Source organism: Peromyscus eremicus, chromosome 5 (assembly GCF_949786415.1).
Source record: "Peromyscus eremicus chromosome 5, PerEre_H2_v1, whole genome shotgun sequence".
Taxonomy (NCBI): domain Eukaryota; kingdom Metazoa; phylum Chordata; class Mammalia; order Rodentia; family Cricetidae; genus Peromyscus; species Peromyscus eremicus.
The window spans coordinates 41,754,205-41,782,010 of record NC_081420.1 but is presented as its reverse complement, the minus strand read 5'-3'; the positions used below and the strand labels follow the sequence as shown (position 1 = coordinate 41,782,010).

Sequence of the window (27,806 nt, the reverse complement as noted above, 5' to 3'; positions counted from 1 at the left end):
TGCAACAGGGGAATTGGGCGTGTGTGTATGTGCGTGTGTGTGCACATGTGTGTGTGCATGAGAGTGTGTTGGGAGCCCATGACCTGGAAGATGGAGGGAGAAATTTTTAAGTTGAGTTCCTGGGAGTGGAGCTCTGGAGGTACAAGACCATCTCTGATAGGAAGGAGGGTGCTTGCTTCTCAGCATGAGGCTGCAGAAGCAGAGGGATGGAGAACTGCTGGGTGCTCTTAGTGGGAAGACAAAGGTGCACCTGGCTGCTTGCTTCGGTTTTCTTAATGCCAGTTGAGGCAGAATCATGGATAGGAACAGAGGCAAAACAGAGGAAGGGCAGGGCAGGGGCAGACATGCGGGAACTAGGGGTGGGGGCATTTAAGGATAGAAGAAAAGAGAAAGGAAACATTTCACAGATGTATATGCAAACATATAGCAAACATCTGAGGACAGTGTAGTAAATGGCTGGGCAACATTAAATGTACATTTGGGAGTATCTAAAACATAGATGAACTTGAGTTTAGTCACCTTTTAATTGACATCAACCCAGGATTGTGCTAGAAGTTTGAGGGGCATGATTCTGACCTCAAGAAGAGAGATGGCAAGTTCTGTGTGCTCATACCCCTGGATCTTTCCCTGTTTCTAGGTGACTCCTCCTGGATCACTACTGAGTCAAACTCAGACCCTTTCCATGATCTGAACTGTTTGAGTGGCATGAAGTGAAACGTGTTTTCCGTCCTTGGAACGGTACAAGGAAATAAAATTTACTCTCTGATATAGTCCCTCATACAGCTGGTAAACACTTCATTTTGTGCTGAGCCTGGAAAATCAGAACCAAGGCCATCATACTTTTAATACTCATAGTTTTTTCCTCTCAAATATAAAAGTGGCACAGAATTATGGAGAAATAAAACCAGCCTGTTACAAAGAAAATTATCATCATTAAACATGTCATATTTTGATTTGTCACATTTGGATACACACACACACACACACACACACACACACATATATATATAATTTACTTCATTTCGTGACATTTTTTCACACTCCTTGTGAGTGCTGGGTAATATCCCAGATTTGGAATGTGTTAGTCAGCACATCTAACGTATTTCTTCTCCTGGAGTTGGTGTGCTAGTGGATACACACATCCTTGTATGCATGACCCTGCCCTCACCAACTGTAACATATTTGCATGCTGGCTATTGCCTTTAATACTCTTAACAAAAGACATAGCTATTCTATCTCACATTTTCTTGGAATTTGGTTTATAATTCACATATTTCATCCGATGTCACATGTTGCACAGTGGCATCTGGTGTGTGAATATCAACACTACTTTGAAGTCTCCCATTCAGGGCAGCAGACATCTGCTTCAGATGTCCAGATGCATCCTTTCAGAGAAGCACATCACCACTCAAGAAGCTACCAGCTCTCCACATTCCTGGACAGTATGGGCTTCGTGTCCTGTCATTCTTCTGTCCCTACCTCCTTCCATCTCCGTCTCATTCCTCCCTGGGTCTTGGCCTGTCCCTGCAGACACTCCAGGCTGGCTTCACCTGTGGGGCTTTTGCCCTCACCAGCCCTCCTGCCTACTCTTTCTCCCAGCACAGTGCGCTGGTCTCTGTCTCACTTCTGCATGGATGTCACTGCCTTAGGCAGCTTGGTCTTGGAACAGCCCATCCAAAACACTCGCCAATTGTTTTCTGTCATAGCTCTCCACGTTAGTATTTCCCATAAAACGTGGCAACACATTCTTTAACTTTTTATTCCTACTATTTTAAAAGTGACCTCCTCTCACCTCAAGGGGGGCAATTATTTGTTGCTGTCTCTCAAATGTGTAAGACACAGAATAAACTTTGCAGAAGTATCTGTTAGTTGGCAAATGAGCATTAGGAGGGTAACTTGCTTTGAAATTGATAATTAAAAAAAGGTTTATCTGAGACGAGTTTAAGGAAAATTGTGTGCATGTGTTTTTCTGTCATGAGTGATATCCAGACCAGAAATTTTCATTTTTAAAATCTAGTTTGATCATTAAAGACTTTTCTTCACCTTTATTCTATAGAATGAAAGTTTTGTGTCCAGATCATTTAGAGAAAGCGAGTACCTATCCAACCTGCTGCAGTTCTAATGGCACGGATGCTACATTAGCAGAGTCCCTTAGTTCTACATGTATTTTGATTGGAGGGTACATCTGTGACTCACATGTATGGAGCGCTTTTCCTGACCAACTCAGGATGGGGGTTCCTACCCAGCTGAGAAACAGTCTGTCACTTTGCGGGGTGCAAGGAACCTTTAATGTAATTCCCATCACAGTTCCTGGGTATGTCTGCTTATGGGGAAAATGAAGTCAAAAGAGATGAAGGAAAGTTCACTGTCTCCCTGAAGCGATCAGTGACAGAGCTGACGTCACAGCTACCAAAGAGCTTTGCGCTAGGCCACACTGGATTGCCTCAGCCCCACAGTCCTCTTTGTGACCCTCCAGTGCTTTAAGTAAGTCTTGAAATAAAGACTTCCCAAAAGCAAACAGGGGTCGGGGCTATAACACTGCAGCTTTAAGAAGAGTTGGTCCTTCAGTAAATTCCAAGGAAGTAGCATGGCCTGCCTCAAGGAGAAGACACCACCCAGAACCAGCACACACAGCTTTCAGACCTTCTGGCCTGTGAGGACAGAGGAAACTGTCCCAGAGGAACGTATAGGGGCTTGGAGTCTACGGAGTGTGAACATGCCGTGCCGCCCCTGAGATGGTTCTCTGCTGAGACCCATCATCATCGAGACACTGCTGTGCTGTGCTCATGTGTAAAATAATTTCTGTTTGTAGTTGCATCCCCTTCATCATCTTAAGATCTGGGACTCTTCAGTCTTGACTTCTCTGCTCAAGTTTTGGTGGTTGTCTCTCTTCCCTTATTTTAAATTAACTAATTACTTAATTAACTTCAAAGTGGGTCCCTATCAAAGGCATGCCAATGAATGAATTTTGTGCCAAAATTGCACAAGTTTTAAAGGGGCGGACAGATTTTCTTCTTGGTGCAGTAGAGCTGGAAGACTTCACCGTGGCCCAGCTGGGAAGGACAAGGGGGTGACTGGGCAGCAGAACCAGTGTGGCATGGTCCCACTATTGCTGCAAGATGCCAGGTCTGGTTGATGTGGAACAGTCATTTCAGCCTGGGATTTTCAAGAAATTCAAAGGAGTTCACTTTGATTAATTATACTAGGTCTGTGTTATATCAATTTGAAATATTCATCAAAGCATCCAAATTTGAAATACCTGTTGTAATTCTGTATATCCACAAATATTTGGAGAATGGTATATCTTTAAATGATGTTAAAAGAGTGAATGGTCCGCATTCAGCTCCCTTATGTCCTTTTTTGAGAAAATGGGCTTTTAGTGACTTGTGGCCTGTCAGTTCTCATCCTTCATCCCGGTCCCCCTTTCGTTATTCTGTTCTAATTTCTACTGCTGACTGTGATGTAATGGGAAACCCCGGTGTGCTCTGACTACATGATGAAATGTATTCTCTTCTGTCTGGGTTCCAGAACAACTCCTCAGGGTCCTGGTTGTCCTCCCTCTCTTCTCAGGGGGCTGCTCTCTACAAGGGGCTGCTCCCCACCTCTCCCTTATAATCCAGCCCCATTGCAGAGCACAGGGTATTCTTCAGTTGTTTTGTGACTAAATTTCTGTTCAGCAGAGTTGGTTGGTTGTTGATGTCAAACACCATGTATTAGGCTCTTTCTGTTATTATAATGAAATACTTGAGGCTGGGTAATTTATAAAAACAAGGAGTTTGTTTAGTTTGTAGTTCCGAAGGTTCAAGAATTTGGCACTGTTAACTCAACTCTGTTCAGGCCCTCATGGTGGAAACCATGGTAGGGAGAGCCTATAAAGGGGAGAGGTGAGGCGTGTATGAAATAAGAAAACTGTATCACCAGTCAGGAACCAAAAACAACCCTTTCACTAAGCCCTGCCCCTTAAGGTCCTACCACTTGTCCACACTGGGGAGCAAGCTCCCAGCACATGAACCACAGGGGACAAACCACTTCCAAACCACAGTGCCCCATCTTGCTGTATCTTTACAGTGTCACAGTACATCAAAGGAAAAAGCAAGTGCCAGAGACGGCAGGAGGGCAGAAGCTTCAGCCACTGTGGTTTGAAGTTAAGTCACTGGTGGATGGGGAGGGGTGTAATTTGTCCCACTGCCTGCCCCACCTGAAGGCAGACCCCAGCAGACCTTGAAGAGAAGAGTAAGACAGAGGACAGGTAGTTCTCCGAAGTCCAGCCCTGCCACTCACTTCCACTCCTCCCTCCTCTGCATGCAACATCCAAGTGCAGAAGCCCCAGCAAGGAGAACATTAATTCTAGGAAGAGCTGTTAATTGGACTTATAGTTATTGTGTTTTAAATTCATACAGCAAGTAGCCAGTGCGTGAGAAACACATGCTGTTGGAAACTGCAAAGACTCATTTGTGTGTCTAATGAAGCTTTTGAATGCAGGCGGTTATTACTCAGAGTTTTGACTGAATGGGTAATCATGATGTATAAATTTGTGTAATTGCTTAACTAAGCAAATAGCTTTTTGTCACTTCTAGATAATAATTTTATTGAAAAAGTAAACATCCTCTCTTTCTCTTCCTGTCTGTCACACTCTCTCAGTTTGGGAGCTTTAGAATTCGTGTCCACTTGCCCTCATTCTTCCCTGAAATGGGCCCTGGCATTTTCCAGCTGGAAGAATGGAACACTGGCGGGAGGGGTCTTTACAGTGGAAACCTGCTCTTGAGCTGCCCTGTTCTCATACGCATCTGGCCTATGCTTCTGGCCTGTACATATTTATTTTCCAAGGACTTATTGATTTTTGTGCTATTGTATTCACTTAAAAAAAAAAAAGGCAAGTTGATGGCACGTACTTATCTTCTTTCTGTTTTTTGTCCCCCACCCCCAAGGCTCAAAATGCCCAGCAGCTCCATGAACGAATTCAGTCATCAAGTATGGATGCCAAGTTGGAAGCCCTGAAGGACTTGGCCAGTCTCTCCCGCGATGTTACCTTTGCTCAGGAGTTCATAAACCTGGATGGCATCTCACTCCTCACTCAGATGGTGGAAAGTGGCACTGAGTAAGCATACTCCTTCCTAGTTTCCCTCTGTCTACTTTGGAGCTGTGGTGGGTGCTATGTTCTTTATTCCAGCAGTTTCTATCATGTTGTCCCTGTCTACTCTAGAGCTGTGGTATGTGCTACATTCTTTATTCTGTTAGTTCCAGCTTTAGAGACCAGACCTTGGCCAGACTATGAAAAGTAGCTTGAACACAGCAGCAGGTCATGGGCTTGTGATTCCCATAGCTACGTCCACCACACACCAGCTACATGGTGTCACATGCTCAGAGTCCCTGAACACCTCAATTTTCACAGTCCAGAGGAAGAACACTAGGTCATTACCTCAAAAGGCCTAGCCAACTAGGCCAACTAGAATTATATTAAAACTATAATTCTCTTGACTATTAATCTCTCAAACCCCTTGCTTATCCAACAGAACTTCCTTCCTCTGTCTGGAATAAAACTCAGAATATGATCACATGTTTTGAAGTATTTAGTGCCCTCTTAAGATACTTTCTTAAAGGAGCATTTTAATGATTAAAACAAACACAATTTAAATTTTAAAATAAAAAATACTTATTGGATTCCTACTGTATGCAGAATGGTGACAAGTGTCAAAAACTGTAAACATGAACCTTGTCTTCCCAAAATTGGTGGACAATGTTATATAGTCAAAGTTCAAGGGTATTAATTCCTGCTGGGGGCAGAGGATTAGATGCTGGGCCAGTTAGATCTTAAATGGTCTTTCGGAGGATGAGACAGTAGGTGAGGCCTGGTAGGAGCTTGAGCTCATCATGACGGAGGAGCAGGTCAGCATTTCAGGTAGTGAGCTGATCTTTTGGTGGACTGGCGGGAGCTTGAGCTCATCATGACGGAGGAGCAGGTCAGCATCTCAGGTAGTGAGCTTATCTTTTGGTGAAGACTTCTGTCTCTGGTGTGACTAGAGAGACTAAGGAGCAAGGCTGGGCCAGCTTCCCCATGTGTGAGAGAGTATACTGTTCACCAGGAAGGAAGAGGGTCAGAATGACTGCCCATGGGGTCAGCTGCTGGTGGCATTGATGGCACATGGTAATACTGGTTTAGTTGACTACAATTTAGTACATGGATAAAGATAGCTACCAAGAGTAAGAGGAGGGAGAATTACTGAGGACTGCGGCTTAAGTCTGGTCATTTGACTCTGTCTTCCATTCTCAGAGATGTGCAGAACCAATGGGTGGTTATGCACATTGGAGGCCTGTCTGCTCTCCTCTTCCCTCCTTCTCCTTGTTCTCCTTCCTCCCACCCTGGGCATCATTAACCTCTCCACTGCTTACTGGAAAACGAAATGAAGGGATGGTAAACTTATGATGATCAGCTTGATGAGCTCTACAGCACTGGTTAGCACTGGTGAAAGATTATCTGTTTTTCATTCAAAGACACTACATTTTACAATAGTGCTAACATTTTCTATCTAATAATGTTCTTTCAAGTTTAAAATTGGGAATCTCGTCTCACAGACAAGTAGAAAACTTTCTAGGACCGAATAAAGAAATCAAGTCAAATCTAAGAACACCAACAAGTGTTGGTCATCTGGACAAGCGCCACTGTAGGCAGTACCCTTTGTTTGCTGTTTCGTTTTCTGTGATGACTAAAATTCTCCTTAAGACACGGTGAAGCTTAAAACAGCCAGGAAGAAACTGAGAATGAGTTGGCAGCAAAGGATTTGACCAGGAAAAGAAAGTGCCCCTGGTGGCAGAAGCTTCAGAGGAAATGGAGGGTGGAGTGTTGTCATAGTTACTTTTCTGTTGCTGTAAGAAAATACCCCGACAAAAGCAACTTAAGGACTGGAAAGATGGCTCAGTGGTCAACAGCACGTATGCTCTTTCAGAGGACCCATATCCGGCTTCCCACAACCAGCTGTAAATCCAGCTCCAGGGGATCCGAAACCTTCTTCTGGACTCTGAGGGCACCCACAGTTACAAGTGCACAAGCCCCTGACTCCCCTAAAGAACACACATATACACATAATTAAAAATGAAAGTAGAAAGAAAATGAAAAGCGATTTAAGGGAGAAAAGGCCCATCTTGACTCAGTTCCAGGGTGAAGTCCTTCATGGTGAAGCAGCTATGACTGCAGGAACCCCAGTGAGCTGGTCACAGTGCATCCTTAATCTGGAGGCTGAGGATAGGGAATGCCAGTGCTCAGCTCACTTTCTCCTTTTTGTATAACCCAGGATCCCAGCTGTTGTTGAGTGGTACCACCCAGAGTGGGTAGGTCTTCCTATATTAACGAGTTTTATGTAAACAATTCCTCAGAGCATGTGAAGACCAAGGTGACTATAGAGCTCATCAAGTTGACCGTCATAGGTTTACCCATCCCTTCATTTCAGTTTCCTGTAAGCAGTGGAGAGTCCCTTCCGACTGGAATGAGCATGTCCTTACCACACGTCCTCACCAGATGATTTCTGATCCTCCTGGGACAGTGAACCTTTGGGGCTTCTGCTTCAGGGACATTTGCTAGCATGTTAAAGTATAAAGCTGTTAGTACCTGATGTTTTCCATTGCCAGTCACTTATACATCATAGGGAGTGTTCTAGTGCCAGTCGTAATGCCACCGACATTAAGTGGTTCTTTTATATGTGCCTAGGTATCTGGGCACTTCAGCTTTTGAATCTTTACAGTTTGGATCAGTGTGCATACATCTGAGTTTACCAGGATGGCAGTAATAATTACAAATTTAATAGTAAAGGTCCCCAAGTTAAGAGTCCTTGTGTACATCATGAGTACAAGGTTGTGCGGCTGACCACTGTGTTTTGTCAATGAAGCCTGCATATCAAGACCCTCCTCTTTTTCATTTCCCATGGCCTCAGTCTGCTACAGGTGCCATAACATAGTTCCAGAGACCAGTAGCTTAAACAACAAAATGCCCCTCCTCCCACAGTTCTGAAGGCTGGAAGGTGTCACCAGGGTTGGTTTCTTCTGAGGTCTGTTCTTCCCACACAGATGACTGCCTTCTCCCTGTATTCTCAAGTGCCTTTCCCATGTGTCTGCACATCCTAGGATGCCTGCATATTCAGAGTTACTTCTCTCAAAGAGACACTCATCAGATTGGATCACAATGAGGCCTTATAATTCAATGGCCTCATTCCAAACTAATGGTGCTTTCTCCAAGTACAGTTCCATCCAGAAGTACTGGAGTTTGCAGCTTCAACGTGTGAATTTTGGGGCAACATAGTTGAGCCTGTAACACTCATTAATGGACCGCTACCACTTTTGTTTTACAAGAAAAGAGTGTATGAATGGATAGCATGTACCTACCTTGTTAAGATTCTTCTCGTCAATCCTATTGCCTTTCTCCATGGCTCACCATAACCCAGAGTTATTCAGAATAATCCCTTTGCTTAACTTCTGGTTGTCAAAGGCAGGCCTCAATCATATTGCACTGCTCATGTACACTGAGAGAGAATGTCAACACCAGATGTTCCTTGTGAACAATACATTTTTTATGTGAACAATCCATTTTAGTACTTATTTTTATTTTCAAAAGAATGCCATACTCATTAACATGGTAATCATTTGTAATCAGCCATTGCAACTTGACACATACTGTCGAGTTTCAGACAGTTTAAACAGCAGGAGACCAGATCTTGGGTGAATTCTCTTTTGCATTTTTCTTTCACATTTCCATCATGCCACTTTTCTGGGATGGGATAACATCTCTTGGGTTTTCTTCTGCTTTCCCTTACTGTTTTGCATAAATTCAAAGCCCCAGTGGTTTTAAAGACTGGGGAAGTAGGCATGAAACTCCAAAGCCTCTTTTCTCCCTTTTGCCAGTCCGTATCTCAGGAAGAGGTAGCTTATTCGATCCCCAGACACTTTCCTGATCTTTTGCTCAAATTAAAACAGAAAGAAAAAGCTGTTTCTTTTATAAGTAAAGTGGATTCTCGATTAAACGTAGAGCAAGACTTTAAGTACTAGGAAACTTTGGAGTATAAACTCCTGCAGCTGGAAAGCCCTTCAGTCCTGACTCCTCGGCAGACGGCCTTCTGGGAAGGTGGATATTTCCCAAGTGGGGCTGGTGGAAAGTGTTAAAAAATGCTGAAGAAAGACCACTGAATATTTTTCTCCTTAGTTTTGGTAGTGGTTCAGTTCAGACAGTTCCAGCTACTTGCCATTACCCAAGGCTTCTTTAAGGTCGCTCCCCAGGTAGTACCAGGAGACACCTTGGGGTGACATCACTAACAAATGGAAGCACAGTATCACTTTGGCAGAAAGCAGCATTTAAAGCCTGAAATTAACGTTTCTCTCCTGTAGAGTTTTGAATTTTCATCCCTGGGTTCTAACTGAACCTGGCATGGAAACAAATCGCGTTGTGGGGAAGTAGGTTGCCCAACCCAAGCAAGGGGAAGGGTGCTAAAGAATGGATAGAAAACAAAAGATGGCTGGCTAATCAGAGCCTGGAAATATCTCTGGCTTGATTCCAGAGAAGGAAAATATGTACCATTCACTGCAAGTCCAACACACACACACACACACACACACACACACACACACACGCACGCACGCACGCACGCACGCACGCACGCGCGCACACACACACACACACACCCTGCGCTGTTCACTCATTATCCCACCCCTGTTAAGTGGTCAGTCATCACTAGGGGCAGACAACAGAGAACTTTTCCAAGAACGGAGGGCAGAATGCTTACAGTCTCCTTCCTACTTGGCAGCTTGAAAGGAACATGACACCATCAGCTTATGAGTAAGCCAGAGCACCACCCTGGACAGCGGAGCCAAGGCCGAAGAAAGCAATTCCTCTGCTTCCGAAGATCCCAGTCTTTACTAAAATTAACTCTTATTCCCTATGAAACCATGTCTATTGTTGAATATATGTAAATCTGCCAAAGGAGAAAGAACGCTTTGTATTTTGTCCATCCACAAACAACCACATTTATTATCTGCATATATAATCATGTTATTTTAAATACATATATGCAGAAGATTTATGAAAGTAGAATTACGGTCATTTCCTTCACAATATGCTTTTTGTATTCACGTCACTAAATACTATTCTTTCCCTTATTGTAATTGTCCACATATGCTTTCACTTTTACAAACTAGTCGATACACTTGATACACAGATGACACATTAATTCAAAGGATATCCACAATGGTTAATCATACCCATATTGTGAGGGATTTTCATCATTTTCAGGGTGTTTTGTGAACATTTTTGATTTCTTTTCTTGTACCCCTAGCTGTGACTATTTAAATACTTTGTAGGGGGCAGAGAGATGTCTCAGAGGATAATAATTTGATCTTGCAGAGGACCCAGGTTCAGTTAGTTCCCCGCACCCACATCAGGGAGTTCACAATAGCCTGTTCCAGGGATTCTGATGCCCTCTGGCCTCTGGGTACCTGCAGACATGTGCCTGAACATCACACACACACACACACACACACACACACACACACACACACACACAGTCTTTCACTTACTTTGTTAGACTAAGATAACTGGCTCAAATACAGGGATTTTAAACCTTTTCTCAGCAAGAACAATTCAGCAGCTTACTAGGCTGTCTTGATACTTTGTCATTACTTTGGGGTGACTATCAGTTTCGAATCCGTGGTTACTATGGGGAATGTCTATGACAGTTTTTGTCTATGAGAGACATTTTCAGAAATTTTGTTCTCAGACAAAAGATACTTTTTTAAACACAGTCACAAAGGACAGTTCTAACCCCTGACGACTTGGCATGTCTTGTAAGCCCTGGCTTTGTGGGGGTTAGCTAGCCCACTTGCAGGTTTCGACTTTAACCTCCTGTGAGGCCGTGGTGTGGCTAGTGTCTTCAGCCCTGAATGTGAAGGTTCCTGTCACCTCAGGACTCTCCCTGGGATTCCTGTAGCAGGCTCATAGTGCAGTCCAGACAGTCAGCTCTGGAGCCACCCTCTCAGGGCCCTGCAGTTAATTTGCATCACATAGGCCCAAGAGGCCAACCTTCCCTAGCTTTCTCAGAGATTGTGAGGCAGAAAATTCCTTAAATAAGATCGGCCCTCCTCCCCCTCTTTTGCTCTTTGTCTTTGTCTGTCTAATTGGGAATGAAAATTAGAAGAGTCACACAGCCTCTTAAAGAAGAGATTATCTTCTGCTAGAGGGAAGAAAGGATGAGACTTTGCAGTATAGTTCCGTTTATCTTTCTGTCTATCTGCCTGCCTGCCTGCCTATCTATCTGTCTGTCTACCTACCTACCCATCCTTCTATCTTTGTCTCCCTTCCTATCTATCTATCCATCTGTCTTTACTCTGTGTGTGTGTGTGTGTGTGTGTGAGAGAGAGAGAGAGAGAGAGAGAGAGAGAGAGAGAGAGAGAGAGAGAGAGAGAGAGAGAGAGAGAATTGCTGGATATCAAACACAGTGTTTTGTGTGTCCTATGCAAATGTTGTACCACTGAGCTGCACCCCAAACCCTTTTCTTTTCTTTGAGACAGGATCTGGGCGTTTAGCCCATTAGACCTCACACTTGGCAATCCTCTTAACTCAGTTCATTGGTTGCTGAAACGTCAGGTGTGTACCACCATGCTGGACTAGCTGCATCTTTTAATATGAAGGCTCTAACTTCAGGTAGCATTCCCTACACAACTGCCCTGTCTCCTGGAAAAGGCTTCTGAAATCTGGAAGAGTTTCACACTCATTCCTTTCTTGCATGATTGATATATTTCAATGTGGTAGGTTGTCAATATGGTAGGTTATCAGTGTCGACACAAAAACACAATTCCCACCTCAAAAAGAACAGAGACTGTTTATCCTGGGGCCAAATATTAGTGACCATTGCTCAGGAACACAGATTTATGTCACCCCAAATTCCATGTTCTGATGTGGAAGTAGTTTCATGATGTAACAATATAGAAAATCATAAATCAAAATCCTTTTTAAATACATTGGTGGAGTCATCAGAGAGGCAGGTTCCAGCAAAGCCAGGAAGCCTGTTGTAGGCCTCTGATGCTATCTGGTGGTTCTTAGCTTTGGGGCTGGCAGAGACTAGTAGTGGTCTGCTAAGTTAATACATTTGAGAAGATTTCACCTGATAGTCACAAGGATCAGACACAGAGGCGGGAAGACAATGGCTAATGATGGGACTAATTGGTAAACTAGTCTTGCAACAGTTTCAGTGGAAGGTGTGGCTTCTTTCCAGGGTCTTCTTAGAGTGTTCACCAATAGGGCTTGCTCAATAGTAGTTTGTTGAAGATACTTTGCAGAGAGAGGTGACATTTTAAGTCTCATACAGATATAAACATGGCCATGTGTTAAAAGAATTTACTTTACCGGTAGAATATGAGGGAAGCAGACAGGCTGTAATATTTTCAAAAAAGAATAAAAAAGTCAAAAGAGCATAGATTTATAGGATCAAAAGAATGTTGAGATGAATTGCAAATGGAAACGAAACTGTTTTTCCACAAGCAGGGAGGAAGCCAATTAAATCATTACCAGACAGGACAATAGTGTCATTAGTTATTTAGAGTTTGTGGAGTTGTAAAATGCCTTCAAGTCAGCTGGCTAGGGCCTGATAGCGTAGAAGGCTATGCTGCGTACATTTGCAGTTGTCCATGGAAACCCATGTGTTTTCTCCAAGCTTTATCTACTGTTTTCTCAAGAGCAGACCTGTAGTCTCTGCCTTTATCATAAATGCCTCTTGAGTCTTTTAAATTTTCATCCTGTTGTTGACATGTGATGTCTCTTTGTCTTAGTGATCATGTTACATTTGGTCACTTGATTGGGACTAGGTCTCCTTATTGTGACATTTCTTCAAAATTTGCAGTTGATCCATAAATAATTTGTAGGAAACTACTCTGAAATCATGCAAAATTGAACCCGTCACCTCAATGCCCCCCTCCAGCATTAACATCCTTCCTTGTGTCTGTGATGGTCCCCCATGAGTGCTTTGCAGCACCACTGTTTCTGTGTCCCATCTTCCTTCTGCAGCAGCAGCTCTGGGTTCTAGTGTTTGTTTTATTCATTGATTTGTAATGGGATGCTTGGTCAGCTCCTTGTCATTTTTGTACAGCTTTTCTAGCTCTGAGCCCATGGATGTCATGTTGGTGTTTCAAATTGACCATGGTGAGCACAGTGACACAATGGAGGGTCATAAACATAAATCGGGTTTCTATGACCACCCCAGAGGTTTGCTTCTTAAACTTTATGGCCACACTGCTCTTTATAACCAAGTGGATCCTTTATTCCTATTTGTCCTCTGTCACTAGTATTGTTTATTGGATGTTCCTCTTGTCCCAGGCTTGGCCCAAGGCTCTGCAGTCTCTGTGTCCTGCTGACTGTCTCTCATTATTTACAGACATTTCTTTCTGTTTTGGCTCACCATGATGTTCCCTTTATCTACTTTTTTTTTTCCTTAGCATGAGGCATTTTCCAAAGAAACTCTGTTTCCCTGTAGTTCCACTGGCTTCTTAGAAGTATCCCAGTAGCCGTGTGCTCAGGCTAGTCTTTCCTTACTCCTTTGATTCTACCAGTGGCTTTTTGATAAAGTAAGTAAGTCAAATAATAAACATTGTTTTAAATAAAGGAAGGGGAAATAAAAAAGAAGAGGAAAACTTAGAGTTTAGTTTTCATGTGGCTATTTGAGTTTCTGAAGGAATTGTCAGCAGTGTGGGGACAGACATAGCTCCACACTGTCAGCCTCAGCAGTGTATAATTCCCCTTATCTCTAGATGCATTGACACTAGTCAAACCCAGATACTTGACTTTGACATCAGCAGTAATGGATCAGACATTCAGGACTTGGACTTGCTCATACAATGAAGCAGCGTTGGAGACTTTGTGAAATATATTTTAATACAGGCCTCAGCATAGCAATTGAGAGAAAGAGATATCTCAGATAAAATAGGACATACCTAGGAGTGTGGGATGTATTTTCTAAGAGACAGTCACAGAGGATAAAATATACTCTTATGTGGGTATGGGTTACTCATGGGAGTCATAGAGAGTAAGACATATGCAAGTAGGTATGGGCTCCTCTGGGGAAAGGTACAGAGTGAGACATATGCCAGTGTAGGTATGGGCTCCTCTATGGAGAGGTACAGAGTGAGACATAGGGCAGTGTAGGTATGGGCTCCTCTGGGGAGAGTCATGATTAATTATCTTAGCATTAGCCATACATACCATTTTGGTGGCTCTCAAATGTTGCTAAGAAAGTGTTTTTGTGTTTCCTCTCTTTTTATGAGTGAGATATGTGAGCAGGCTTTGGAGATGCCCAGCATGGAATTAGTGTCCGTAAGGTAACAATACCAGGAGCCACTGTGGTTTTGCAGGGGTTAGTACATGCCCCCTCCCTGTACATAGGTTCCTAGTGAGACTCCTAGGAAACTGCAGCTTCTGTCTAGGAAGGGAGAAGGCTTAAGCAGTTGTTAATTTGGTGGGATTCTTTCTTCTTTATTGGCAAGAGATTTCAACCAGATTCATGAGTAAAGGGCCTAGTCTTTACTCATCCGCCCCTAACTTTCCACATCTTTCTTTCCTCAGGGTTACATTTAGAATATAGACCATAATGTCTCCTAAAGAGTGAAGTCATCCAGCAACCACTTAAGTACTTAGCTGTGTGTACCTCAGCTTCTGTCCCTTTATCCTCACGCAGAGCAGCCTTGGTCTTCAAAGGGTTGGAAAGGCAGTGAGTTTATGTACAGATGGGATGGCCTGGTTCACACTTGATGCCTTTGTCAGTTGTGAGGAAAGAAAATCAGATGTCAGGGAGGCTCCTCCAAGTAACCTAAAAGTCAGATGGTTTTTTGGGGGGAGGGGGTATATGTGGGGAATAAGATAATGACAAATTCAAGAGCGAGTGAAAGCAAAACACTTTTAATACACTAAAGAAAGTGACACTGGCACAGAGAGAAATCAGAAGTGACTGGTGTGCAGGTCTGGCGCAAGACAGTGACTTTGGAAGTTATCCAATCATGAGAAATCCCTGTCTTCTCCCATAGGTCTAGACCTTTCCCCTTCTCAAATGTCTCTTCAGTTTAGGACACAAAGCCTTATCTAATGGGTATTCTGGGGCTTGAGACTTTTTCTAGTGGTGGGCTCAGTCACACACAGGTGACCCGGAGCTTTCCAAGTCTCAGAGTCCTGAGAGAAGCAGGCACCAGCTGCAGCTGGAGGAGAGAGGGGCGTAGCACCTCCTGCTTATCTGTAACTGGTGAACTCTGAGCACACTTCTCACTGAAAATGGACCATCACAGTCTGTTTCTTATAGGTGTGACCGGCTGTAAAGAGGGATAGACACTAATCCACAGACCAACACACTGAAGGCAGATTTACAGCTGGATAGATCTGGCTGACTTGAGGAATGGAAGGAGCTTTGAGAAAATTAGAGTCTTTTTAGTCTGTCTCTGTCTTCTTGAGCCTAGGAGATGTTGTCCCCTGCCTCCTAAATTTTCTTTTCTCAGTTTAGTAATCCTAACACTTTAGAGGCTGAGGCAGGAGGATAGGATGCTTGCAAATACAAGGACAGTCTGGGTTCCATAAAAGAGACTTGTTTTAAAATGAGTAAGTATAAGCCATTTTTAAAATGCATAAACATTTAGGAGCCCACATGCCCTTTATTGAGTCAGGTTTGTCTGTTGCATGCCCCATCTCAGAGCCTCAGTTCCTGGCATCCTAACTGACCGCCATTGTTCCTGAGAGGATGCACTCGCTCTCAAGAGAGGAGGAAGAGATTACAAGCAGTGGGGATTTTATTGAAGAGAGAAAATAAATTATTTCTAGTCTAGTCCTTTTGCCACAGCTCTACCCATTGCAGAGTTACCCATTCTCGCTCCTTGGGGTTTCTTCCTCCATTGAACACAGGCACATCCTGGTCTCCTGACTGTTACCGTTGTTACTGTCAGATGACTGCTGATGTTCTGAAATGGACAAGTGTTTCTACTGGCCTGTATCTAATCCTGAATTTTCTTCAAGATAGGTCTCTTATGGAAACATCATTGCTTTGAAGCATGTTCCTCATATATGTATATATTTTTAATTTTGCAGACGATACCAGAAGTTACAGAAGATTATGAAGCCCTGGTAAGGATGCATCATCTATTGATGTGATTTCATACTTTATTTACTCTGCATAATTCAGTTGTAACCTCTCATTTTATAATTATGCTTCTAGATATTTTGAGTATTTCCCCTTTTTGTTTGATGTTCTTATAAACAACTTAATTTTTTTCTTTTTCTATTTACTTGTGGCAGAAAGGATTTTATGATTGTTACCACTAAATGATCAAAGCTGAATTGCTGTCTTCCTTGAGCAATGATAGGTATAATTTTATGCATTACTTTAAATAAAATTTTCTCTTTTGTGGCCTATGTGACGTTCAGAGTTAGAGTCTGACTTTCTTCAGAGGCCCAGAAAGCAAAAGATCCATTTATATATATTTAAACAGGATTTGTACATAGAATAAAAATTATTTGAGTCTTGAAAAATAGTTGCTCATCCATCTCCTAAGTATTAAGTTATCTGTATTACATTTATGTCTGGAGATGTTAGAAGTTACTTTTTAAAAAGTTTTTTCTTTATTATTGAGAATTTCAGTGTCTAGTACATCATTAATTACTATATAGAAGAAAAACATTAAGGATGAGCCATAGTTAAGAGAGGGAGAAAAAATACTTTGTAGAAAATTGAAGCCAAGATGACCAGATATTGAAATTGACAGGTAAAAATTCTAGAATTTTTGAAGGTAATAACAGTAGTAGTAGTTGTTAGTGGTGGTAGTGTGTGTGTGTGTGTGTGTGTGTGTGTGTATGTGTGTGATAGAGACAGGGAAGAGGGAATACAGGAAGTCAATGATGGTGCAAATATGAACAAAAGTCAAATGAAAGACATTGGAAAATGTCATAATGAAACTTTACTTTTGTATGCTAGTAGAAATTAGTAATAATAAAAATATGCTTAAAAAGTGAAATATTAGTATAATGAATGAACTTTTGGGAAGTCTTAACAGAGAAATAGAAAATGTCAAATACAAGCAGATATCATTTATAAAACTAAAATAGTAGGGGCTGGAGAGAAGATTCAGTGCTTAAGAATACTGGCTGCTCTTCCAGGGGGCCTGGGTTTGAGTCCCAGCACCCATGTGGCAGCTCACAACAGTCTGTAACTGTAGTTGCTGAAGATCTGCTGTCCTCTTCTGGCCTTTGTGATCACTGCACACAACTGGTACACAGACATTCATGCAGGTTAACCAATACACACAGTCAATAAAAAATTCTAAAAATCTCAAAAAGATTTTCAAGTGGTTAAAAAAAAATCCAACCTAAAAAGTGTAGTAGTTAAAATGAAAAATTCACTGTATGAGAATTGAAGGTGGCAGAAAATGTGACCTAGCTTTGAAGTATATAATTATTCAGGATGAAAAATAGAAAACTGAATAGTAAATACTTGACCTATGAAGTAACAAAAGTGACTTGAAGTGTACTTAATTAGAGTCTCAAAACGACTCTCAAGAGGAGAAAAAAATACGAGATATAAAAATATTTGTAGATAATTACAGAAAAAAATTAAAATCCACAGAGTTATATAAATTCATAGAGCTAAGAAACTCATGAAACCTACAAGAGATGAATACAAAGGAAATTATGTCTGGGAACATAATAACTTCTGAAATCAAGTTAAAATTAAAACCTTTAGGGCAGCCTGGGAACTTACTACATTGCAGTAATTAAAAATAAGAATGAAAGAGTTCTTGCTAGAAATAATGAAGACCAGAAGGCAACATGTTAAGAAAAAAAAAGAAAAAGAACAAAAAGCTGCTATCACCAAAATTTTGTATTTGATAAAACCTTGCCTGGAAATGAAGCTGAACTGAATAATCTTTTAGTTTATAGAGGAGAGAGATTAATCCAAATGTGTTATATGAAATTGTCAAAGAACTAGCTAAAAAGACAGCTTACTGTCAGCATATGTACATTGTATGAGATAAAAAGCAAGGTCTTCCAACTAAAGAGACCTGACAGCAGATAGAAATCGGGCGGTATGGGAAAGCATGAAAAACACTGGGAACTGGTAAGTGTACAACTATATGAAGATAAAATAAAATTTACATTTTTGTTTGAGGACATGTAACTATATAAATGGAAATTAAGATGCTGTTTTATTGTAGGGTTTATGACCCATGCAGATTTAAAATATATGACAGTGAGATACTACAGATGGAGGCGTAGAAAAGTATACTTTAACCAGCTTCCTTTTTTATAATCTTCCCTGTAAGCAGACCTTAGTGTGTTAATAGTTCATTTTGTAATCTATAAAATCACGAAAGTTATTTTGCTCAAAGTCCAATGGAAAAATTAAATTGAGCTACTAAACAGTATTTAATTAACTCAAAAGCAAGGTGAGAAAAGTGAAAGAGAACAAAATATAGCTGAGACAGATAGAAACCAACTATAAATTTATATTTTAATCTTAATACAGTAAATGTAAATGGACTATATACTTTATTTAAAAGGCTAGGGTTATCAGAGGAAAAAAAAAAGGATGACCATAGATATAGACTATTTATAAAATATAAGAGGGGAACATACAAATTTGAAAGTTAAAATGACCCCAGATATAGACTATTTGTAAAATATAAGAGGGGAACATACAAATTTGAAAGTTAAAATGGAAAATACATATCTTACACATGCTAATAGTAACATATTGAACAATTTTATTAATATCAGGAAATATAAGAAAGAAAGCTAGTATTTTGTCAGGGAAAAATATAACTAATAGTAAAAATAAGTCATTAGCAAAACAAAAAAGTTAAATATGTATGAATCTAACATAAGCTGTAACATATATGAGCAAAAACTGATAGAAGTAAATAAACGTATCTTCCTAGCTGAGGATTTTAAAACCACTGTTTCCTAATGGTGTTGTCTGAATTTTTTAATGATCTTTTAATAAAAAACCGAGAATCAGATATCAGGGTGAAAGCTGAAAGATCAGAGATGCATATCAGCCAGCCCCTAGTTCTTACCTCTATGAAATCCTCAGTCTAAAGAGAGTGAGTACCTGTTTCCTCAAGCCTTATATACCTTTCTCTGCCCAGACATCACTTCCTGGGATTAAAGGCATGTGTGCTTCCCAGTACTGGGATTAAAGGTTTGTGCCACCACTCTCTGGCTCTGTTTCCAGTGTGGCCTTGAACTCACAGAGATCCAGAGAGATCTCTGCCTCCTGAGTGATAGGATTAAGGATGTGTGCCATCACTGCCTGAATCTAGTGGCTGACTAGATCAGAGGATCCTCAGGCAAGTTTATTAGGGTACACAATATATAACCACATAATGGCTAGGAAAACTAGATAAAATCAGCAATATAAAGATACTGTAATTAACATTACTGAATGTTGTTTATGGAGTGCCATGCTTATCAACAGAAGAACACACATCCAAGTATATGTGAAATATTCATCATGACAGATCAGATGCAGATCATAATGAATCTCAAGAATTTTGAAGTAATTGGAATTATGTAGATTATATTTTTCATTCCAAGATCATTTACTAGAAATCATTAACAAATAGCTGAAAATATGCAGATGGTAGGAAATTAGAAATTAGAAAACATGCTTATTTTTCCAAGAGTTAAGGAACAATAACTTTATTGAAAGTGCAAAATAACTTGAAGTGATGATACCAAAATTAGTGTGTATAGGGAAACACAGTGTTTAGAGGGAAGTGTATACTCTTAAATGCTTATGTTAAAAAAAAAAAAAAAAAGATAAAGAAAATTGCCAGGCAGCAGTGGTGCACACCTTTAATCCCAGCACTCAGGAGGCAGCGCTAGGTGGATCTTTGTGAGTTCAAGGTCAGCCTGGTCTACAGAGCGAGATCCAGGACAGGCACCAAAACTATACAGAGAAACCCTGTCTTGAAAAACAAAACAAAACAAAACAAAAAAGGAAGAAAAGCAGGGATAACACAGAATAGGAGGATTAAATGGGGTGGGATAGGAAGGCAAGGTAGAGGAAGGAACATGGGTAGGAACAACTAACACTTAATGCCCTTTGAAAAGCCACATGGAAACCTACTACTGTGGAAGCTTCCTAAAATAAATATTTTTATGAAAGGTCCTGAAATGGAGTCATCACATAATGGGATGGGGATGGGATAATGGTCTAACTAGACTCTTATGCCACCAAATAAAATCCAGTGACAGGAATGGGTTACAACTTGTTGAGTGGTTGGCCAAAGGGGTCTCATAGGCACTTCCAAATACCACAGGCTATTGCCAAGATTATTGGTTACTCTCTGTAACCTTATAGGTAAGGCCCTATTGCTGAACACAATATTTCTATATCATTAAATATGGAGAAATTGAGCTGGTGCCTAGCTAGAAGCTTCACCCTTAATGACTAGTGTCCATGGTGCTAGAAGTTATTTTGCATGCTAGTAGAGGAGAAAAGGAAATATGCAGCTACAATATGCAGCTGAGACCTGCAACAGCCACCTGCCTGCAGGATATACTGGTGCAATAGCAGCAGAAATGTTATGGGTGTAACCAACCACTTTTACAAATAGATTTCAGGCCCACTCCATGAGACAGAACCCATATCTGACACTGCTAAAATGGCCTAGAACCTGAGAGTAGACCTGTCAGGCTTAGGGGGAAACTTGCTCTTCTGCTAAGGCAGTGGTTCTCAGCCTTCCTAATGCTGTGTGACCTTTTAATGGGGTTCCTGGTGGTTGGTAACCCCCAACCATAAAATTATTTTTGTTACTACTTCATAACTATAATTTTGTTACTGTTACAAGTTGTAATGTAAATATCTGTGTTTTCTGATAGTCTTAGGTGACCCTTGTGAAAGGGTTATTTGACCCCCAAGGAGGTCATGATCCACAAGTTGAAAACCTCTTTGCTAAGGGAACAGAGCAATAAAATGATTTCTAATGATATATTGCTTTGCCCACCAATAAGTGCTTTGGTTAGTTTCTTCTTGCAGTGGATGGGAATTAATACAGAAATTCATAACTAGACAATATGTAGAGAGTGAGAGACTTTAGAGTACTTAATCTTAAGTGTGATGTCTTTATCAACCCCCTCCCTTTAAGACTCAGGGGTCTATGCCAAAGAGGAGGTGGAAAAATTGTAAGAGCCAGAGGTGGTGGATGATTCCAAGGGAATAGTGTTGTCCAGATACAACAGGGCTGATACAGAGACACTGTCAGCATGCATAAGAAAAGCACAGGTTCAATTCAGACAGAATTCCAGCACTGATAAGAGGGATTCATAGTCCCATTTCTAACCAAGAATTGATACCTGCTGGAGAAGGGAAGATCGGCTTTCTCCAGTGGAGTGTAACTGAGTCTGTCAACCACCTTCCAAGGCAGACTCCAAGCCCATGACCAGTAGTGGGCCAACAGAAAATGGACACCATGTATTTTCTGAGGGTGGTCCCGGTGATGTTTACATCACTGTTTTTGTTTGTTTGTGTTTTTGATTTTTTGTTTTGTTTTGCTTTTGAGGACCTGGGAGAAGTTGAGGGAGGGCAAAGAATATGATCAAAAAATTGTATAAAAAAAACTTTAAATAAAAAGAAAAAATTAGGCATATAATTTTTTAGTTGGGACTAGGAAACATCTGAACTTATTAAGTAGAGAATAAAAATAGCAGGTTTTGAAAAAAGAAAGAGTCAAATAAAAAAGAAATTTTAGGAAAATAAATTATTTGGAGATCTTTATGAGAGTAAGATCATCACGGAGGTGAACAGTAGGAGCAGCAGAGAGTATATCTCGCAGAGCATGCTGATTTTAAAAGCAAATGAAGGCATACTGTGAATATTTCTCTGCTAGAAAATTTTAAATTTTAGAGAAAATACACAAAGTCCTTCCCTATGAAATAGAAATCACTGTGTGTAACTGCCATGGAAACACATGGCTTTGATCTTCTTTCAAGAATAACTTGCCTCTCAGTTAGGAGGACTTGAGTCACAGGACAGCTGTCAGCTATAGCACGTTCTAAATCTACGCCAGCTTTGAGTCAAGGCTGCTATCTCCCACAGCCTCCAGTCATTGAGCATGGGGTAAATACTAAGGCCTACCTCTTTCTGCCCATTGTGGGACTCTTCCAACAGCCATAGTTTATTCTGCAGTTTGTATCTCGTTCTAGAGTTTTCCATTAGTTGATTGTTAGGTCTCTATCTACTTCTTCTCTCAGACATCTAATCTACAATCTGCAAACTTTCCATACCCAATTCTACCTTATGCATTATCATATTCTTTAATTGTGTACAAGTGTCTATATGTGTATGGGGTGTGCATGCTCATGTGTGTGTATATGCATGTGGGGTCCAGAGGGAAACCTTAGATGCTATGTTCAGAAAAGTTGTCCACTTCCTTTGAAACAAAGTCTCTTGTTGGCCTGAATCTCAGCAATTACACTAAACTGTCTGGTTAATGAGCTGCAGGGACCCTCCTGTTTCTGTTTCCCCAGCTCTTGGGTTTCAGATACCACCCATCAAACCCAGCATTTTATGTATATACCAGGAGCATCAAACCCAGGTCCTTTCACTTGCAAGATCAGTGTTTTACTGACTGAGTCCCAGGCCCAGGCCTTATCCTTAGTTTTTCACAGGCGTTACCTGGTTTTCCATGAAGCTCCTCAGTCTCCTAACTTTGTCCTAGCCGCTGCTTCTTAGAAAAACAAAACCTTACATTAAAACTGACTCCTGATAACATGAACACTCATGATGGGTTGTTCATGTTTTCTCAGGTAGTTGAGATCATTATAAAATAAACTTTACTGGTGTGAATAATGATTACAAAGGTAAATTCCATCATACCTTTGTAAAGAATTACCAAATACATAACAAATAGGGAGGAACAGTTTACAGCAATTTTATGTGGCATGTATTATTCTAATACCTACATCTGACTCTGACAATACAGGAATTAAAAAAATTATGGACCAGTTTTTCCAGTGAACAGAGATACAGAAGATCCCAGAAGGGTATTAACATAGGAATAAGCAATACATAAAAGACTAATATGTCTTGATTGATGCCAGCCTTAAGTCAAAGATGTTATCTCTCAGCAGCCTTTAGTCACTGAGCATGGGGCGGGAACATTGTTAATTTCTATTTTCAATTAAATTGAATTGAGTGCTACCTAGGCAATAAATAAACTATAGTATTTATTATCTCTGTCTCTGTCTGTCTGTGTATGCATGCATGTTTGAGTATGTGTGTATGTGTGTGTGTGTGTGTGTGTGTGTGTGTGTATGTGTGTGTGTGTGTATATATATGTGTGTGTGTGTGTGTGTGTGTGTGTGTGTGTGAGTACTGTCATTTCCAAAGAGAAGTACTGGTGGGGGTGAGAGGGGCACTATTTCAATAGACTGAGACCAATGAAATAGAAAGGAATCTGCTCGTGCAGTCATTCATTTTCTCCAATTCCTCTTTCTACACACACACACACACACACACACACACACACACACACACTTCTCTCTTTGCCACCCTGAGGTAAACAACCTCTGATGATGACTGATGTGAAACTGAGTCAGTGTGATTCTCCCCTCCCATAGATTGCTCCATTATATATTTACCACAGCAACAAAAAGTCCAACACATTGACCAATGTGATTTCTACAAGAAACAGATTACCGATTGAAAATTAGTGTTCAGCTTTTAACAAAACACACGAGAGATCAGATAAAATCACTTTTTATAGAGGAAAAGACCATAAACCCAATATTCATTCATATTAAAAGTTCCCAGCAGAAAGAACTACATCACTTGATGAAGACCATCTATTTAAAAAAGGCCAGCAAACTGATGGTGGAAAGTCTGATGTTTTCTTAACTTGAAGATTAGTCAAAGGCAAATATGCTTCCTTTCTGTACTTCTACTTGGCATAGTTTTGTATGAGTTCTTACCCTGTGTGAAAAGCCAAGAAAGCAGTTAAAAGGCACAGTATCAGAAAGACACAAAACTATCTCTATGCATAGAAGACCCAATTATGTAGAAAATTCTAGCAAAGCTACGGAGAGCCTTGCAGGTAATGATAACGACATCCACCAAGGTCTTGAGATATAATATCTCTGTATAAAATATTGTGTACTTTCATGTTTACAGCAAACAAATAGGAATGACAATACATTTTTCCATTTATAAAGTGTCAAAATGAGAAAAGAGAAAATTCTTATGGATAAATTCAACCCAAACGTGCAGTATCTGTTCCTTGAAAAATAAAAGCATTTCTAAGTGACATTAAAGACCTAAGTTATTGGGAAGAGACCATTTTGTGAATGGAGAAACAATACTGAAGATACTAATTCTCCGCAAATCTTAGTTTAATGCTATATAAATCACTGAAACAAAACAAACAAACAAACAAAAACCGAGGGCCCATGACATGGCTCACTGGGCAAGTGAACTTACCTAAGTTCAGTCCCTGGAATTTTCATGGTGAAAGGAGAGAACTGTCTGCTGCAAGTTGTCCTTTGACCTCCATATGTGTGCTATGGCATGGGCGTGCATCCACACATGTACACACACACACACACACACACACACACACACACACACACACACACTGACCAAACCAAAAAAATCAACCCCAAACTACACACACAATAAATAAGTAAATGTAAAAAGTAAAAACAAAACAAAACAAAACAGAACAAAAGACAGCAACAACGACAACAACAACAACAAAAACAAAGCAAAACAAACGAGACAATTCTAAAACTTAAATGGAAATATATAATGGCTAGAATAGCCAAAGAGTCAACAACAAAATTGGAGGATTTCATAAGGTGCCTGTAAGACTGGTTATCAAGACAGCATTATATTGACATAAAGAAGAGAGGCAGGTAGGCCAATAGAAATATAACCAACTTAAATGTTCAGGAAAGGTCATGAGCATGCCTACAAGTGTAACTGATTCTGGAGGATAAGTAGACTGTCTAATTGAGGATTTAGGTGTCTACAACTTCCAATATAGATAAATGTTATCCATATTTGATAGAAAGTACATGGGAAGCCCGAACAGGGGAGGAACTAAAGCCTTTGACAATTAAGGATCTATTTGCTACTGTTCATGAATAGTGTTAAAAAGTTTCTTTTATGTTCAGCATTTTCTCGTTCTGTATTGGGCACAGTATCCTATGAAAATGTTTGAAAGGCCTATGCTTTTGCAAAATTAGCAGCTTAAGTTTACATGCTTGTTTTTAGATTGGCTGGGTTTTGCTGGAATGAAGATTCCATCTACAAATTGATGAAAAACATTTATTTGAATCATTCCAGGACACATGGTGTGTCAGCTGTGAGACTGGCTGCCGACCAGCACGTGTAGATTGTGGCAGTCAGTACTGCAAAATCTTTAGTCTAACACACACACACACACACACACACACACACACACACACACACACACACTAAGTAAAAAATGTTCTGGAATGTGCCATGTGGTTTCTTTATATTTGTAAATCTTTTAAGGCTTGATCCTCCACTCAGCATTGATTTTAAAAGTAGAACCTGGGCTTTTGCCTTTGCTCTGTGGAGTCCTAGTCACTCTTGCAGGAGTGGAAGTAAATATTTACATCAGCGTTCAATAAAAGTTGCTATCTCCACCTCATTCGAAAGAACTCTTTTGATTTAAAATAGAATAAAAATTTAGCATGGTCTCTTTTCCTTGCAGCTGAAGTTTTGAAGTTTAATTGTGGAAAAGTCTTCATGGAAACATACTATGCCACTTAGCAATTAGTCATAATGAATTATATGTTCTCTGTGGAACATATGTGTATATATGTATATACTATATGTGTATATATGTATATATATATATATATACTATATGTATATATATACTATAATATATATTGCATGAATGTTTGTTATGTATTGTACCATGTAACACACATATCACAATGCTGTGTTAACATTTAATGCATTAGGAGGAGGTTGTATTATATGATTCTTTTTTTTTTTTTTTTTTTTTTTTTTTTTTTGATTTTTTAAGACAGGGTTTCTCTGTGTAGCTTTGCGCCTTTCCTGGAACTGGCTTTGGAGACCAGGCTGGCCTTGAACTCACAGAGATCCGCCTGCCTCTGCCTCCCGAGTGCTGGGATTAAAGGCGTGCGCCACCACCGCCTGGCTATATGATTCTTTCTATCAGTCAATCATCTAGCTATTGTTTTAGTGAATGGGCCAACTCTGACCCAAGAGCATCTTGATAGTCCCATTATGAGACACAGCCTTTCTGTTCCTCGTCAGTCATCAGCATTGATGATGACTGACAAGTGCAGAGCTTGCTATCTGCAGCCTGGGAACTTCTGCTCTTGCTCCTTATTAGCTGTCCAGATTGAAGTCTTAGACAACTCGGTTTGGAGATTCGGAATCCAGCACACTTCTCCTCTCCATCTGTCTTCCTTTCCTCAGTCCTTGAAGCCTGTTGGAGGAATCTGTAGACAGAGCTCTTGAACATTTTAAGGGAGGATGATTATCTCCCTAAGGCCATTGGATTGGGATTACAGCTGGGGAGCTGACTCGTTTGACCTTTGGATTTTTTAGAAGGAATATATATGATTTCTCTGTTGTTTTTAAAGGACTGATGGAGACGGATGGCGAGCCTAAGGCCATGGGTGCTCCTTTGCTCAGATAGTTGACTGGGAAAGAAGGGTTGAGCTGGCAGTGGATGCTTTCCTGGCCTACTTCTTGTTCTTTGGTTGGTTCTCTTATCAATGTCACTGAGGCAGACATTTTGGTTCTGAATAGAGACTGTGGTGGCATCATTCCATGAGGGGTATGGCAGACCCTTTTAGTGTCTGTGAACCTTTAGCACGTCAGGTATAAGTCAATGCCAGATTGTTTTACTCTTTATAAGCAAATAAACAAAATATCCAGTATTACTTCTGAATAATACATATAATGTTTTCACAGCAATACCAGATACTTACCCAGTCTAGTAATAAATATCACTAATTGAATGTGTTACCTGTCTCTTATTTCCTGAGGCGTTTTCTCTTATAGGGGCTGATCCTGGATTTTCTTGCGATTCATTGTATACAGGGTTTACTTTTATAGTTTTACTTAACTTCCTTTGACTTTTTTTTTTTCTTAAAGCCTATTTTGTACTTATTCTAGTTTTTTTTTTTTTGCTCTTTCCATTACTGCATTTTCTGTATGGCGTTTCCTTTAGATGCCTGAGCCTCTGATGCCACCTAGGGGGCACCTGAGAGATTTGGGAGGCTTGTGTTTTTCCCTGCTTCTAAGAACAGACTACATTTTACACGGTGGAGTGTGCAATGCTTGACGCCCTGAGCTTCGTTTGCTTTTTAAAATGCTACCTTTCTGTGGTGACATTCGGCAGCCCTCACCCGCTGCTTACTGTTCTCCATGCCGTTTGCAGGGTGGGCACCGGAGCTGGCTTCCTTTTCCTAAATAACCCCTGGGGTAGGACCACCGTCACCACATTGACTCCCTCCTCACTTGATTCTCACAAACGAAGAAACTGAAGCCGGGATGGTGAAGTAGCTTGCTGTGTAGGACCTTTGCCCCGTGACTTGAGGCCACCCACCTGTGTCTTTTTAGTGGGTCTCTTCCTCTCTGTGCTCTGTATTATTGTCCTGTGAGAGTCACTTCCTTCTTGACGGGTTCCTTTCAGCACTGTGGCTTCCAAGATGAACGTTGCTTTCTAAAGCTGGCCTGAGCGGAACAGCAGCAGGGAGGGGTGTGGAGAAGAGGCTGTGATGAGCGGCGAACCTCTTT

General features: G+C 40.7%; 1 protein-coding gene across 2 annotated transcripts in view; it reads left to right on the top strand.

Moving 5' to 3' along the window:
* Elmo1 (engulfment and cell motility 1) overlaps positions 1-27,806 on the top strand; it is a 532,595-nt gene that overhangs the window by 155,939 nt on the left and 348,850 nt on the right. For both annotated transcript variants that reach the window (XM_059263360.1, XM_059263361.1), the window contains exons 6-7: positions 4,929-5,098; positions 16,091-16,126. In XM_059263360.1, coding sequence (XP_059119343.1) covers positions 4,929-5,098; positions 16,091-16,126 — 206 coding nt within the window. The remainder of the gene's footprint in view (positions 1-4,928; positions 5,099-16,090; positions 16,127-27,806) is intronic.